Here is a 16,718-nt window from a genome sequence, read left to right as displayed (position 1 = left end):
CTGCTTCTCAGCCATCCAAACCTACTTTCTCAGAACGGGGGCTTGATGCTCCATCTCCGACTGCATACGCTACATCTGATAGCCTGGTTTCTGTGTAGCTCCTAGAAGGCACATACCACTACTCTCAACAAGTGAGAGGCATTTTGTTATAGACCAGAGAAGAAACAACACAGAAGACCTACCATTTTAAGTGGAACTACTTTTCAGACTGGTATTCTGAAAGGAGTGCCCAACCCACAAAAGCACCACTGCATTTGATTCTGGATTATATTCTTCACCTATAGCATACTCACCTGTCACTTTCCTCAGTCTGAATCCATCTTTCTGCAATAACAGCCTTCCACTGACCTTTAGAAGAATTCTTGGTATTCAACCACCCAATTTTAAAGAGGTTTTGGAAAGGCGTATAAAACATTATACCTCCGCATAAACCCACACACCCGCTTGGGACTTGGAACTTGTCCTTCGTACACTGATGGGACCACCATTCACGTCAATGGCCATGTGTTCACTAGCCATGTTAATAATGAAAACCCCGTTTCTACTTCTATAACATTAGCTTGTAGTGTAAGAGAAAGCTGCTTTGACTGACTCTCCACCATATACAATTTTCCACAAACACAAAGTAGTTCTACCCTCATTTATTCCCGAAAGATGTTCTCAATTTCACATTAATGAACCCATAGTCCTCTCTACCTTTTATCCTAAACCTCATGCCTTTCATACAGAAGCCAGATTACACACAGTAGATGTCAAAAGGGCAATATTCTTCTACACAGACCGAACACGATCCTTTAGGAAGTCTCAAAGGTTATTTTTATCTGTTGCTGAGAGGCCAAAGGGATTGCCTCTTTCATCCCAATGTATATGCAGACTTGTATCTCTATGTACAGTGCAGCGTTATTCTATCCTAAATAGTCCTCTCTCATCAACACCTAGAGCCCATTGTACATTATTGATTGTGACATCAACATCCTTCCTAAAGGGAGTGCCATTACAGGACATATGCCATGTGGCCACATGGTCCTCCAACCATACAGTCATGATAGCCTATGCAACACAGTCACATTCAGACAAAGATATAGCAGTAGTTAAAACAGTACTGTCTTCAGTAATTGCACCGACTCAGGACTGACCATCCAATTAGAGGGTACTGCTTTATAGTCATCTGCCATGGAGCACCCATGGCGACATCCCTTGAAGAAGAAAGAGAAGTTACTCACTTTGTTCAGTAATGATGGTTCTTTGAGATGTGCCCCCCTGTGGGTGCTCCATATCCTGCCTGTCTCCCCAGTGTTCGGTGCAGTATACAGTGTAAGGGCATCAATAAAGTAACTGAGGAGAGCGAGGGCTGCACATGTGATCCCCAGTGAAGTGACCAGCATGCACTGTGATTGCACAGGCGCATGTCCATTGTGTGCTGCTAGCAAGCCTCTGATCTGTGATGCTGGCTGAGCCCAACACACATCTGGAAGAACCATCATTACTGCACAAAGTGAATAACTTCTGTTTTTACTTTAAGGGGCTAATGCCCTGATTCAGGACTGCTTTTGAGAAGGTAGTTACGGTAAACTAAGCATGTGCTTACATGATTCTCTGACTTGTGCTGAAACAGCCTACTCTTGCTGCCCTTTACCATTGAGGTGCAGTGTTTCATGTTGCTTGAGAAGCAGAAGAGCTCAGTTCATCTGGCTAGACCACAAAGCTCAAATGATTTTGTCTTAAGTGAATAAGCTGGCCATTTCAAACTTGAAACAGCTCTGATTTAAAGGTTTATCAACCTATGTGAACCTTTCAACAAACTGACTGCACCGTGAACTTGTAACAAAACCTAAAATCAGCCAGTTTTGTATTTTATTGTGAACATTTCACATAGCTTAGTTGCATGAGTGAAAGTGAATACAATGTTCTCTGCAACTGAGAACGACAGAGGGGGAAAAAAGAATCTTTTTTTCCTAAAAAGGGCAACTGCCACTTTTCATTCTTCTTTGCTAAATGAAAGCTGAACTGCACAGCTCAAATGTACTCACAGCAACAGTATGCAGTGTGTTCTTGTGTGGCTGACGGGACAAATGGTGGTTGTTGACTGTACAGTGGGCACCCTCTGCAATTGGTACAAAAGTGGAAAGATTACCTTGGGCTGGAAAGGGCAGGGAAGAATAAGAAGTAGCAAGATCAAGTGTCTTTGTGGAGACACTACTCTTTCAGGCGTCTGGGGAAAAAGGCTATTTGCACTCCGGGCATTTGGGAAGACCTCCGTGGCTTTGATCATTCATCCTCTTGGCCATTGATTAGGAGTAGAACTGGGATTCTTCATGATCTTTGGGCAGTATGCTTGTTGCCTTTTTCTATTTGGGGGTGCTGCCCTTACTTACAGACTGCTGAAGATGGGGTTAGGTTTTTTGTTTTCCCCACACGAGGTCTGGGACGTGGTGGGGTGGTATAGGAGATAGCTTCTAATCACACAACGTAATAACTAAAAAGTTTGTTAGGTACCCAGTGCAGGTGCTCATTATAGAGTGAATATGGCTATCAGGAAAAAAAATGGGTTAGAAGGGGTTTTAGAGGAAAATACGTCTTAATGAAGGTAAGGCAGAGGGTTCAGGGTTCCTAGTGTATGTTATAGTGGGGAGTTAACTCCCTCCTTTTTTCTAGGCCCTTAATCCATATGGGCTACATGAAACCATGTTGGAACAGATAAAAGTAAGGGTGAACAATTAAGGAAAGATTGATGGCCTGCACTGTGTGACTATGTCCAAATTACAGCGACAAAACTTCTGTTGACCGATCACAGCCAAACTCCAGCAAAACTTCTATTGACAGATTGTAGCCAAACTGCCAGGTGGATTGCAAGAGTGATCCATTATGTCAACAGAAAGCAGCCAGATCGTCCAGCCACCCTATTGGCAAATCAGCCAACCGGACGCACAGCGGACAGGGCTACCTGGTGTCCAGGAAGCCCTGTCTGTCCACAGAGGGGCCCCTGGAACGTCCAGACTGGCTTTTCTGTCGACAGAGGCATTATGTCTCGTGGGGAGCGGCATATGGCTTTTGACAAAAGTGCTGTGTTCTGTCAATTTACCATTGACAGAACGCCTTGGGAATCTGGAAATTCCACGGGTTTTGTCAACAAAATACCGATATTCTCAAATACTTTAAGTGAGTCAAGTTCTCTTTCAGTTAAACCACATCCATTCCCACATCTTTCTTAGAGTGGAGGCAGAACAATAAAACTCAGTTAAATGTGGATTTTTATGATGAATGCCTCGACCGACTGGCTCTGAGAAGTATTCAGCAGCATAAAATAAGGTTTAACTAACATAACAATACTGCTGAACATCTACATTAGTCTTGGTACTTTGCAGCAACACAACATCACAGCTATCAGAAATGTCATTGTAATGCATGAAATTCATCTTGAGATTTCTCAAAATAAAGTACTGTGAAATATTTTAATAAAGCCAGGAAATATCAATATAATTTCACAGGAAGTACCAAGCAAATTTCAGGGAGGAGAAAAAATATTTGTAAACGGTTACAATGCTTCTTTCTTGAATGTTTCCCCAAAAGCTGAGATTAAGCATAACTAATTTTTCAGGGTTTGCTTTACAGGTCACATTAAAGTACAAAATACATTTAAAACAGCACAGTATTATATAACCACTGAGTAGCAAGCTAAACAAGTATACACATTATCCATCAATGTACGTGTGGTGAAAATTTCCACTGTCAGCTTTCAAGTTTATATATAGTATCACTGAAGTTGCTTTACAAAAACTCAAGGGAATGAGGAATGTATATTTTCAGTCTGATGCACACAGACTTATGTATTTACCCTCCTACACGCTGGAGTTTACATCTATGTCTTTTAATAAAGCTGTGATGACCCTTGAAGAGAAACAAGAAGATAAGATTTTCGTAGATTCCTTCCATTCAGTGATAACTGTTTTAGTAATTGTTTTGAAATCTCAATGTCAGCCAATTTACCCACTGAAAATTCAGTATGGTCAAATTAACTAAACTTAAGAGAAATAATAATATCTTTCCATGCTTGAAATAAATGAGTAATTGATAGTGTTTTTGTCTCTCATAATTTTTTTCTCCAGCTGACATAAGTGTGGCGATATCAAAGCCTTTGAAAGCAAACCTGAGTTTTGTCAAACTTGATCAAGTGAGCCATTTCCTGAAGAAGATAATAAGGATGAATGACTATGAGACTAGCAAGGAACCTGCTTCTTCAGCTGATAGCATTCCAGTCAGAGATGACATATCAGCACCCATGTGTTCCAGTAGAAAGGATTCTCTGTCTGCAGCAAGTGCTAACAGAGAGCAAATGACTACTGTCCAAGAAAACTTGTGGAGAGTTCTTTCCTGCTTTCAAAAGATTTCCATTCGTACTGCTCAAATGGTTGCTTCTATGGAAACCATACCACACCCAAAAAAACCTTGCCTGTTAGCATCTTTATCAAACCTCAGCGGAAGTCTGAATGTCAAAGCTGGGCATAAAACTACAGGTAAGAACTTTTAAAAATGAAAGATGCTACTTATTTGAGAAGTGTCATCATATTACCCATTTTACAACTTGGAGAAGTGAGATATAGAGATTTGGTTTTTTGCTCAAGGTAGTACAGTGGATCAATAGCAAAGCCGGTTACCTTTATTCTCTACTCTTAGGTAGGAGTTGGGATTTGAAATGAAACTCAGTAAACTAGCTGCAGGTCCCTTATTCAGGAAGTTATGGCCACACAGGGGCATCATCACTAGCAGCATAAATTTCCCTATGATAGTAGAGGATTCTCTGCGCTGGTGAGATTCATTCATTCTTCCCCATTCTATCCCCATTCTATCCTGCCCCTGCCCCCAACTTCCTTTAGCCCACAGGAGGGTGAAGGGTGACACAGGAGATAGCAGAGCTGTCTTCACTGGTTTTGTGCTTGGACAGAGCCCTGGAATTCCCCATTAGCTTTCCTCCCATCACTTTAAGGCCACTGTGCACAGCTTACGCGGTACGGAGAGGCCTTGCTAGATTGGACAGTCTAGCCCCAAGACTTCTGATTTCTAGTCTTTTACTGTAACAACTAGACCATCACCCCCCCCCAAAAAAAAAAGTCATTCTTCCCCATAAACCCTCCCAAAACCCTCCACTCAAACACACTAAACTTCAGAACTACAATTTTATGCAGTAGTTCACCACTAATAGAGAAGCCAAGCTTGCCCTCCACTGTATTCTTTGCCATGAAAATAAAATATATGGAGATAAACCTATCTCATAGACCTGGAAAGGACCTTCAGAGATCATACAGTCCAGTCCCCTGAACTCACAGCAGGACCTGTCACCATCACTGACAGACTTTTTTTTTTTAATTATGCGTTTGCCCCAGATCCCTAAATGTCCCCCTCAAGGATTGAACTTAAAACCTGGGTGTAGCAGGACAGTGCTCAAACCAATGAGCTGTCCCTCCACAGCCAGATTTGTATGGTAATTAGAACTGGGAGCTGGAATTCAGGAATACTAAGTACTTGCTTTTGGACTTGATGAGTGATCTTGAACCAATCTGCTAACCTATCTCTGCCTCATTAGTAAAATGGATTGAATAGTTTCAGTACATCCTGTACCTGTCAGAGATATTATATGGTTTAATGGTATTTGTAAAGTGTTTGAGAACCTGGGATAAATTACAAAGTACTGTAACTATTAATTGCTACTGTTTTAGTATAAATTTGCCATAATTCTAGTGAAATAGTTGGAGTACAGACTAACACAGCTGCATCTCTGTTACTATAGGGACACTACAAGACATGCTGCTAGCATGCTGTGCATACACCAGAGACAAACTAGAATCTCCCCACCTGAGATACTAGAGACTAGATTTTAAAGGTATTTAGGCACCTATAGATACAGACAGCTGTGCTGTGGGAGTTAAAAGAGTGCCTGGGCACCTGTGTCTCACTGAAATGAATATAATGAATGGGAATTAGGTACCCAGGCCCTCTCAGACAGAAAATGGAAACTCCAGTTGTGACAACTGCTGTCATTATTGTGAGACCTAAGGCAGATCTTCACTTTTTCTTATGTGAGAAGAATTATGTTGCTCAGGGGTCTGGAAAAGCAATCACAATTAACACCAGTGACAGTGAACTGTATGCTGTCCAGGCTGACATTATATTGACGGGAGATGCTCTCCTACCAGCATAGCTTCTGCCTCTCCAAGACGTGATGGGTGAGCTGTCTTCTGTTGGCATAGAGGGTCAGCGCCAAACACAGTACAGCAGCCTACCTGCTCCAGTGTAGCAATTGCATTGTAGGATAGCCCAAAAATGGGAGGAATTTCATACTGTGAGTAGAATTAGCAAAACTCCAAAAATAAATTGATTCCTCCTTAGAGTTGAGGATTTTGGAACCATTTTTTAAACAGTAATGTCTCTTAGGAAAACTAATAAGATGGCGCATTTGCATGATCTGGAAGTTAGCCACAGCTGGCAGTGTAGCTCAAGAGATAAAGAAAATAGCTTGTAGCTGAAAAGTATGAGTCCTAGGCCAAACTAGGTGATTTATATTTTTTTCATCAGAAATATTCCTGCTCAGGCCCATAAACTTCAGTGCTTTTTTATTGTTTTAAAAGTTAAAAATGAAAAATTCAAGGTTCATAGGACATGAAAGGCTATGAAAGTGCTACAGGCTGAAATTCTTGATTTATCCACAAATGAACTGCAGTACAGACAGGAATAGTGAATGCATTCCCACGCTTTTCCAGTTGTATCTCAGTCCTCATATGGAAAGAGCAGCAATTGAGTAAAGGGCATTTTTAATATCCTTTACATAGTTTTAGCCTTTCCCGTGTGTTCTAATCCTCTTTCCTTCTATCACTTCTCTTCTGTCATACTCATACTTTATCCCTCTGATGCTACATTATGGTGTCCACAGCAAGCTTCTGTGTATCAAAGCCAAGCCTATCCTGTCGTTGTACGATAAAGCAATTTGGCAAACTCAACAGTGTATATCACTTCCTCCCCTGAGATTTCAGTCTCCCAGAAGGATTTACCTTACCTTTCACATTAAACCTCAGAAACATTCTGCTACAAAGTTGTATTTCTTAATCTTTCTGGCAGCACCAGGAGACAGATTTAAGAGTGGTTATTTTGGTTTTGGTTTTTGTTTTAATACTGTAAACTACTCTCAGCTCCCTAGTTCTTATTCTGGCAAGCACTTTTAAATAAAATGATAGCCATGTTGAACCTAATCAAAATTAAAGCTAATTATTTGTTATTATGAGTGACTTCCCAAGCCACGCTAAAAAGTAAGATCAATGGACTCTTTTCACATTTCTGGTATTAAAGTTACTTTAGATTACTGTTTTAAAAGAGGAAAAAACTATCATATACACACAAGCTTTTGAATTCTAACAGCAACATCGGAAATTGTGTTTAAGTGTCAATAATTGAAAAACATGTTTCCAAAGAACTGTGTTTAAAACTGCTTTATTTAATATTTCCTAAAATTACCTTTAGAATGCAAGATAAATTACTATCATGGGAACTTGAATTATATTTTTGTCTCAAAGATCTTCACAAGAAAAAAGAACACTACAGTTACTAGCAAGAATTGTTTTATTAAGTGTAACAACATCATGCAAGTTAACTGAATGGAAAGATGCAGTAGCTTTGTCAATCACATTTTTGAGAGCTACGACTAAAATATGTCAGTGCTTCAGAAATTTTAAAAAGTTTTATAGATTTACCTTTTGAGGTGAGCAGGGCTAATGTCACTTATTTTATAGTATGAAACTAATACTCAAATACTTTGCTGTGTCTTTGATTTTATAGTCATATAAGTATTGTGACCATGTGTAGCAGCTGCATTTTACGAATTATTTACTGAACCAAATTGAGCACAGTGACAAAAGTAGTCATCTCAGATGTACTGTAAAAACAGGGAAAGAAAAAGGAGCCTTGCTTGCCTTTTATACAGTATGGCCATCTGCTGTACAGATGTTATTATATAGAATGACTTCAGATCCAGTAATTGTAGAAAATTTTCATTAAAACCTCAACAATTTGCACTTGTTTACTTGAATCTGCATAACTCCCTAGTGAGACAACACAACACACTTAGAGTTTCTTTGGGTCTCACTAACTTTCCCTTTGATCCTTTTTGATGTGCTGACTTTAATAAACATAGTTTTAGAAACTGTTCAAAAACATCATGGAAAAAACTACAAAGGAACAATTATTTCAGTAAAAACTACTCTAATCCCTTACTTATGCAAGCTATTTTTAGTGAAATATTTTTTTACACATTTTATGTGACAGTGTTTTATAAACTCAGTAAATGGTCCCATTTCCAGATGAGTTTTAATGTAAGCGATGAAGTCTGTTTGTAATGCTAGAGGATTCATATGTGCTAAGAATTATTTAGAAAAACACACACGGGAATGTGGTGTCGGCTTGTTTCCTCCCTAATCGGGGAAGGGAAGGAACAAAAGCTTATAACCTTGGGTAATAACTTAAGTTGTTTTTATTTTGTGTTGCTTTTTGAAAATTAAAGAATCTTGCCATATGTAATTTTTGAAAAACTATTTTCCCCTTCAGGACATTTAAAGTTAGTACCACTTTAATCTTGCAAATTCAAAACCTTCCCATTTTATTTCTTCTTTTCATCCTATTATTAAGAATAAAATTGAAAAATACAATGGCTAGTGGGTTGAATTCATTTTTTTCCATTTTTTGATGAGATGTAAATTGCAATCATGATTGCACACATCACAACTATGGATATTTTACACCTAATTAAAAAACGTCCATTCCACTTAGCCTGTTGCAATATTATACATCTCTAAACCCCATTAGGGTTTCAAGGGACGACTTTTTTTTTTTGTTGTACACTCTGCAGGTTCTAATACAACAATGACTTATAATAACAAGTTTCCAATTTCAGCTAGAATACTTATATTTTTCTCTGTACTAATGTTCATGTCCTGAGTGGTTTTAGTAATATAGTAGTACTTTACTGCAGAAAACCCTGTGACTAAAGTTATCATTAACAGTAGTTTTAAATTTCGTTTAATAAAGACAACAGCTATAACTTTTTGACATAGTCAATAACAGTAGTTTACACGTGAAAGTAAATTAAAATTTTAATTGTAGCCAATATATGTGATTTAAAGATAGAAGTTGACATTTATTCAAGTTTTAGATGAGTAAATTTGGAGCCGCAATTTGAAATGGTGAATGCTGTAAGTTTGATCAGGTAACATTCAGGCACTTTATTTGTGTTGTTGGTCAGAAAGTTGGAGCTGAAAAGCAATCTCAGGAATTAAAATGGGCCTAATCCTGTTATGTGCTGACCGCCTCTTATATGGTGTCTTGCATGCTGTGTGTCTCACTATAGTTAGTACCGCTTGATGTGCGGCACAGAGCTCATTGTTGTGTAGTGCCTCATGTCATTAAATACTAGATAATTGACAGAGGCTCACCAGGAAATTCTAGAAAGCAGGGTACGTGTATCCTACACGTATGCACCATTACCTAATGTAATTTGATTTTAAAATTAGAGCTATATACCTGGGTAAGACATAAAAGAAAGGTTGGAAACTGTACTATCTCCAGACTGGGCAGGGGGGAAGGAGACAACTGTAGATTCTGTACACCAGTATCCTGTTCTAAGAGGGCAGAAGAGAAAAGCTTCTTGGCTTGATGCTGGGCTATTGGCATCTCACACCATAAAAAATCCAGTCAATTGTTTTCTTCTAGGTCAAAGAGTAACATAACAGTTCAAATAATTTTCATTACCTTTCCTCTACTAAGCAGATATAGCATGCAAATAAGAGGCAGAAATAAAAACAAAAACATTCAGTTTCTCAGGTGAAAACTGCATGTTTCTACTAGTCAAACATTAAAAATGTAATGGATTTAAGATGTTTTTATAAATATCAGAAATAAAATGTGGATATTAATTGGTATAGAGCAGATACCAAACTTTTCATAGTTAACTGGCCCTCTTGAGAACACTTTGCTAAGCATTGTCATAGCCTTTGGATACTGCAGATATGCAAGTTAGCCTAAGGGGAAATAAAACATTAAATTAGATATGACTACCTAAAATAATATGCAGCAGTAACAAGCCATTTACAGCACCCAGAAGACCTTTGTTACTTTTAGAAAGAAATCTAAACTCATTCCAACATTTGAACAATAGGAAATGAATTCTTTGTCAGTAAAAGCCAGAGGACTGCCTAACTATTTAAATGGCCACTGAGGATTGAAGTGGAAGTGCAGTTTGTAGACAGCTATACAAATCACTAACAAACCTTAATGAATATTGGGTGTGGGCATCAGGGTCCTGTCAGTTTTGACACTATGTCCCAAGTAGCTTAAACCCAACACTCAAGGAAAGGTGGAGACCTCAGCAGGTCTCTAACATCTGGGATTTTATTTGTCATTATGGCATGCCCTGCAAGCGCAAAAGAAGGAGTAAAAGGGGATTATCCTGACAATGAAATGAGTTACTGAATCTTGTGATAATGAAAAGCAGAAGAATTCTAATTCCTTTCTATAGTCCCTGAGGTGGAGGTGCGTTTATCGTTCTGCAGAAGTAAAATGTGGGAGGGAAGAACAGATGGCCTAAAATCCATGAAACAAGACACCACCTAATCCCAGGACTGAGTACCACTATTAATCCTGGTCAGATTCCCTACTGTTACTTTATAACAGGATTCCAAGTTGCTACTGATGAACTGGCATGTCTGCTGTGGATTTTTTTCTTTGGGGGAGGGCTTGGGGGGAGAGTTGTTTTTTTTTTTTTTTTTTTTTTTCTAAATTACAAACTTACTGCAGGTTGCTAATTTAAAAAAAAGTGTTCTAAATATGTGGAATCACTAAGCAACACAACAAACCTACAAAGAATGGATGACTTCCAAATTAAACTGAACCAAAGTATTTTATGTACATTCAGAATGAATAGTGTTGTGTTTTAAAATCTCTTTTACTACGTTCATAATGAAAGCAATCACATACTTACAAGTATGATATGGGAATTTTATTTCTGGGTTTGTGATACGGGGATCTTTTGTTTTGTATTTTGTTATATATCTACATATGCTGTGTATGACAATAGTGGATGCTCTGTCATTCTCACATTACAGCTTTTAGTGGAGAGCCTACAAAAGACATTCATTAATCAGAAAATGTGTGGTAGCTGAAGGACTGTGCATTTTTTTTTTTTTTTTTTTTTTTTGCATTCTGTATTTTTCTATAGAACAGCAACACAGTAAACATGTTCTTATTTAATACATTGATTGTTTCTTGCATCCGAGCAGCTGAGATTTAGTGAATCAAGCATGCAATGGCAAGTCAGGAGATCTCGGATCCAATCCCAACTTTTGCTTGGACTAACTACTTAGGCCTCCATTTCAGGGCTGGCCACTAGTTTTGGCTATTTTGGCTGTTTGGGATTGTTCAATACCCAATTTAAGGTGCCCACAGCCTGTGATTACCCATCACTATTTCTGAAATCCGTGGGAACAGCAGGTACTAAGCAGTTCTGAAAGCTAACATCTAGGAGAATGTCTGTTCCGGAGCTGGAGATGCAATTTCTAGCTCGGGCAGACCTACCATACTAGTTTTAATGCAGCTGTCATTTTAAATAAGCTGCAGCAGGACAGGCAGTGTAATGGGTGGCTGCTTCAAGTACATAGCTAAAGTTTCAGATGGTATTGTACTCAGGAGAGCGAGTTTGTCCTGCCACCCATACTACCATGGGTACACTGGTATTTCTAGCACACAAGCTCAATGGCAGCTGGTGTGGGCATGTCTAGCTAAGCAGGAAATTACACCCCCAACTTGGAGCACTCTTCAGCTATGGCTACACTAGAAGCATCTGTCAACAAATATTTCTATCAGAAGAAATTTTCTGACAAAATGTCTGTCTACAGAATGCGGCCTTACACTAAAGCAGAATGAAAGAACAATCCACTCTGTTGACAAAGTGACCGGACTGCCCAGCCACTCTGTCAACAAAACAGCCAACCAGAAGCACAGCAGACAGGGCTGCCCAGTGTCCAGGAAGCCCTGTCGGTTGACAGAAGTCCCCCCCAAGAATGTCCACATAGCTGTTGACAGAATCGGTTGACAAAGGCTCTTCCTCGTCGGGGAGAAGCAGAAGGTTGTCAGTGGAAGTGCCAAGTTTTGTTGACAGACTGCTGACAAAATGCATTTTGTGTGGGGATATGCAGCAAGTTTTATCAACAAAACTCCAGTTTTGTCAAAAAAATAAAATTGCTAGTGTAGCCATAGCCTTGAAGTCTGCACAAGCAAGCATCTCAGCTAAGGCAGCAGACTCTTGACCCCCTCCAGGCTTTAGAACCTGAGCCCCAGCCTGAGCAGCAAGTCACATCATTGTGTACACAGCTCTTTTTAGAGTCCTAGCCTGAGTCTGACAACATGGGCTGGGATGTTTGTTCCCACAGTCTCCAAAATTCTGTGTAGACATATCCATATCCAAAGTGTCTCAAGTTGAGTACCCAAAAATGGAGGCACCCAGAATTAGTGGGTGTTTTAAAAAATGTGTTGTAGACTCCATGTGCCTCATTTAACTCCTGTGTGACATGTGGATCAGAGTGTTAGCCACCTTTCCAAAAAGTGTAGACATCTGAAGAAGTGCTACTATATGAAAGCTTAAGTGTTGTTATTACTTTTGTATTATGACCAGGCCTTTGACAGTCAGAGTGGATGAAATCCATTGGAGTGATGAGAGTGTTGCCATTGGCTTCACTGCTGGCAGGATTTCACTGAATACCTGTAATAACAAAGATGAATACAAGCACTATATTTGTGTTATTGTTCTAGTACATAACTTTTCTCTACTAGAATTTTTTTTCCTTTGGTTGGTATAAAATAGTACCATAATGATTTATAATTAAATTGTAAATCATTCTGTATATATGACAGTAATTGACCATTTATAGAAGACACTTTATCTAGACCTAAATTTTCCTCTTTGCTGTAACCAGGGATCAAATTAAGAAATTATTAGCTCAATAATTCAGGTGTGATTTCCATACTGTTTAGAATCCAGTAGTGTTAGGAATGTAGTGTACCTGCTTAGCCTTTTTTTAAGGGAGATGAGCTCATTTTAGATAGCATCTCTGACTTTTCTTCTCATTCATCACTGACCTGAACTTCATTTGAACCTTGCTAGACACAAAACAAGCAGGATTCCTGGCCCAAGCTATAAAATATAATTAAGCCCTTTTGAAATGATGTGTAAAAGAACATTGCTCTACCCCCACTATAACCACTACCACCACCACAACCAATAAAGTTAAATCAAGCACTGCCTGTAATGGATTAAAATAATAAATGTTCCTGGATTTTAGTGTTTGAAGTACTTGAAGAGAACAGGCTCCCAGCAACCAGGGCTGCTGAATGCAGGGGGACATTTATTAATGACAAGTTCAAGGATTTGGCCTGTTTAAGATCATTACTTTCTGTTTACTGAGTGTTACACATCTCATGTTTTTACAGAGCCCAAGTGTGTCCCATTGCAATACTGAAGAATTCTCTTTCAGTAAAGAATTGTTAATCAGTAATGTGCAGATATTGTTCTCCGGGGCAGAAGGAACCATTGTAAGATTCTGTTCCATACTAATGGGAAATGCAGAGCAATCAGTAGATTTTTGTTTAATCAGTCCTGGAGAATTGTCCCTAACTAGATATCTCACTATTTTCTAGTTGCTGATGTTAGTCACTATTCAATCTGGTCACTTTTACATTAAGTAGAGTTTTCCCCTGCAGATAATTATTTGGTCCAGAACTACTATCCCACTTTCTTGCAGCTGTTTGTTACAAGACACCAATAGAAAATACAGCAAAAGTGCTTTCCTCAGTTATGATATGATACATGTGAATTTTACCAAAGGAGTAAATAAAATTCCTTTTCATTCTAGACATAGCTGATGGGCTTATTAAAAATGCCTTCTAATATATCTGGGAATTGCAAAACAGACTCTGAAGACAGACATGATGAATAAAAGTAACCAGATTTCACTGTTCATTATCACCTATATAGCATACCAAAATATGGATATGAAAGTAGTTAAAAAATGCTTATTAAATAAATTCTTTTAGGGGAGGGATCAACTTTGTTCATAAAGATTAGTAACAACATACAGAAGCTTTACAAATAACTTTGTAACAACAATTCCATCTGCATTAGCAAAAAAGGAAATAAAAACATCACCTTCTTGAGGAGTTAGAAATATTTCCTTCTTTGGTTATATTAATAATGAAATATTTATGGTAATTAATTTTCTAAGAGCCTCAGCATCATGTCTATAGTAGAGGAAGCTGTTTCCATAAAACTGCTACTCTCCTGCCTTGAGGAGGGGGCACTGGGGAGCTTTCTCCACCCCCAAAGCATGGGCACATCAAATACTACTGTCCCCCTACCTCACACGTGCACCCTAAAGACATGGAAATGGGAGCAGGTTGTGATTCTGTGACATAATCTCCTTCCCCGATGCCTCCTGAGGTAGCACAACAGTACCCTGTTTTGTATATGGGACTTGTGGCAAAGGCATGACTGACCTCAAGAAACTTTTTGCAAATATAGCTTAGTATTCAGTGCTGTTTATTTTACTATACAAATAAACTGTCACCTGTTTGCTTTCAAAAACAATGCTTTCCATTTACACAATTACCAGAAACATTCTCCTCTGAACTATTATCCATGTGGCAGTGCAGCCAAATCATATATCATCTTTCAACTTATTTTCTGGGAAACTAATGAAATGCAGAAATCTAGTGTGCAAAGGAGAAGGAAACAAGCATTTTCACTTATTTCAATAGTTGGGAATTATTAAAACTTTTACTAAATTATCAGTACTTTAAAATACTATCAGAGACAAAGACTATGAAGTTTGCGCGACTTATAAAGTTGAACCTCTCTCATACGGCACAATCTCATTTTGCAACATCCATAATCTGGAATGATTTTAGTTAGTCTGATGACTACTTACCATGGGTGTGGCTGAGTTTCCTGTGTTCCCATAAAGTTTGTTTATAGCCACACGCTCTGACTCTTGATGTTCTGCGCTGCTATTTAGCTGTAATTTACTCCAAATGTCTTCTGAGAGCTCAGTAAGCAGTGGAAGTGTTGGTAATGCTGCTAGATAATATTGGCTTCTTGTGGTCTAGCAAATTCTCTCATTTGGCACTGGTCAGGTCATAAGAGTGCCACACTAGAGAGGTTCAAACTGTAGTCTCTTCTTTCATTTGTGACCAAGGAGGACTAAATGAACTATTCTCTTGTCACTTGTTACATGTACTCTAATACCTATAGGGTTCATTAACGAAAAGTGAAGCTGTTGGTTGTTTTTTGGTTGGTTGTTTTTGTTTTTCTGCCACGTTAGTTAGAATATGTCTCTGTTTGTTTTACCTCTGTTGCAATAATGACAGATAGTCAGACTTCTTATCTGAACCCTTCTCTCATACCTGCACAAGATAACCACTGTAGAATCTCCTAATCCTGATGATGATAAATCCTGACATCTTATTTTAGCGTATTTGACTCCATGTATATGACCATTTCCAGTATCCTTATAGTGACTGTGTTGGTATAAATTAAGTCAGTGACGTGAAATATTTAAAGATGGTATACGTGAATATCAAAACCTTTTTCTGCCTTTGTAGACAATTTTCTTATACCCTGTGGTTTTTTTATATAGTCACAATTTTAATAGTCTTTAGCGTTATGTAGATCAGCTTCTGCATAGTATCTAAAGCATGCTTGCAGTTTTTCTCATAGTCAAAGATTATATCCAGCTGTATGACAAAAAATACCTGGATATGCCCTTTGAGCATATGTCATCTTAGTATAAGTTTATAATGACATACAGAAGCCTTATTTACATTTGATTTAGCTCAGTCAGTATGGCAGTGCATTGCAGTGACATTATGGATCTCATTGGAGCCTGACAGTGAAATGTTGGCAGCATTTGGTATAAACATTGTCCAAAACAAGTGGTTCACATTTATTGGTCTCCTGAAGATGTGTTTTTAAAATCATGAAACTATCCATTCCTAGACATAAATTATTGCACTCACTGAAAAGTATGTTGGTATTTGTAAGCAATAATCCAAGCAGAGCAAGTTATATTTTACATATCACAACAATTGTTTATGAAAATATATTACTTCTGTATGTTGCCATATCGAGTTCACTTAAAATGGGGACCATGATTTAATCTGTTTAAAGTCAGAATTTTGTGCAAGATGTCTGAAAGGGATTCATGAAAGAGCTGGCTAAAAGCAGTGTGTGGGAGGGGAGCACACAAAGGGAGAGTTAGTTTTTTTACTTTACCAAAATGACTTGTTCGGTAATAGGAAAGTAGCTTCACAATCGCAGTTCAAGCTCTGTATTTCAGTATGATGTTTAGAAATACTGAGTTAAGACCCCTGCCTGTGCATACTGATGTTAAAATGATACTGCTTCTCTCCCTTTCCCTTAAGTGTGAGTACACTTCTCCACTAATGTCAGCATATTGGAATGTCTATTTCAGTGATACACCAGTGAAAGAATCTTCCCTAAAGCCCATCTGTTCACTCACTTGTTTTTGCAGCTCCTACCTGCCTGTCAGTTTTCACTGGGGTTCTTTTAGCACTTATTCTCCTACCTCTCTGCCCTTTGTGCAAATTTATCTGACTATTCACATTTTTTAGTG

General features: G+C 38.5%; 1 protein-coding gene across 7 annotated transcripts in view; it reads left to right on the top strand.

Moving 5' to 3' along the window:
• Positions 1–16,718, top strand: part of VPS13B (vacuolar protein sorting 13 homolog B) — a 903,527-nt gene that overhangs the window by 755,819 nt on the left and 130,990 nt on the right. For all 7 annotated transcript variants that reach the window (XR_012644370.1, XM_074986872.1, XM_074986870.1 and 4 more), the window contains one exon: positions 4,107–4,514. Coding sequence is in view for 6 of the 7 variants with exons in the window: in XM_074986872.1 (XP_074842973.1) it covers positions 4,107–4,514 (408 nt within the window). In the remaining variant the exon portion in view is untranslated. The remainder of the gene's footprint in view (positions 1–4,106; positions 4,515–16,718) is intronic.

Source organism: Carettochelys insculpta, chromosome 2, assembly GCF_033958435.1.
Source record: "Carettochelys insculpta isolate YL-2023 chromosome 2, ASM3395843v1, whole genome shotgun sequence".
Classification (NCBI taxonomy): domain Eukaryota; kingdom Metazoa; phylum Chordata; order Testudines; family Carettochelyidae; genus Carettochelys; species Carettochelys insculpta.
Note: the sequence above shows the minus strand (reverse complement) of the source record. Positions and strands in the feature narration are given on the sequence as shown.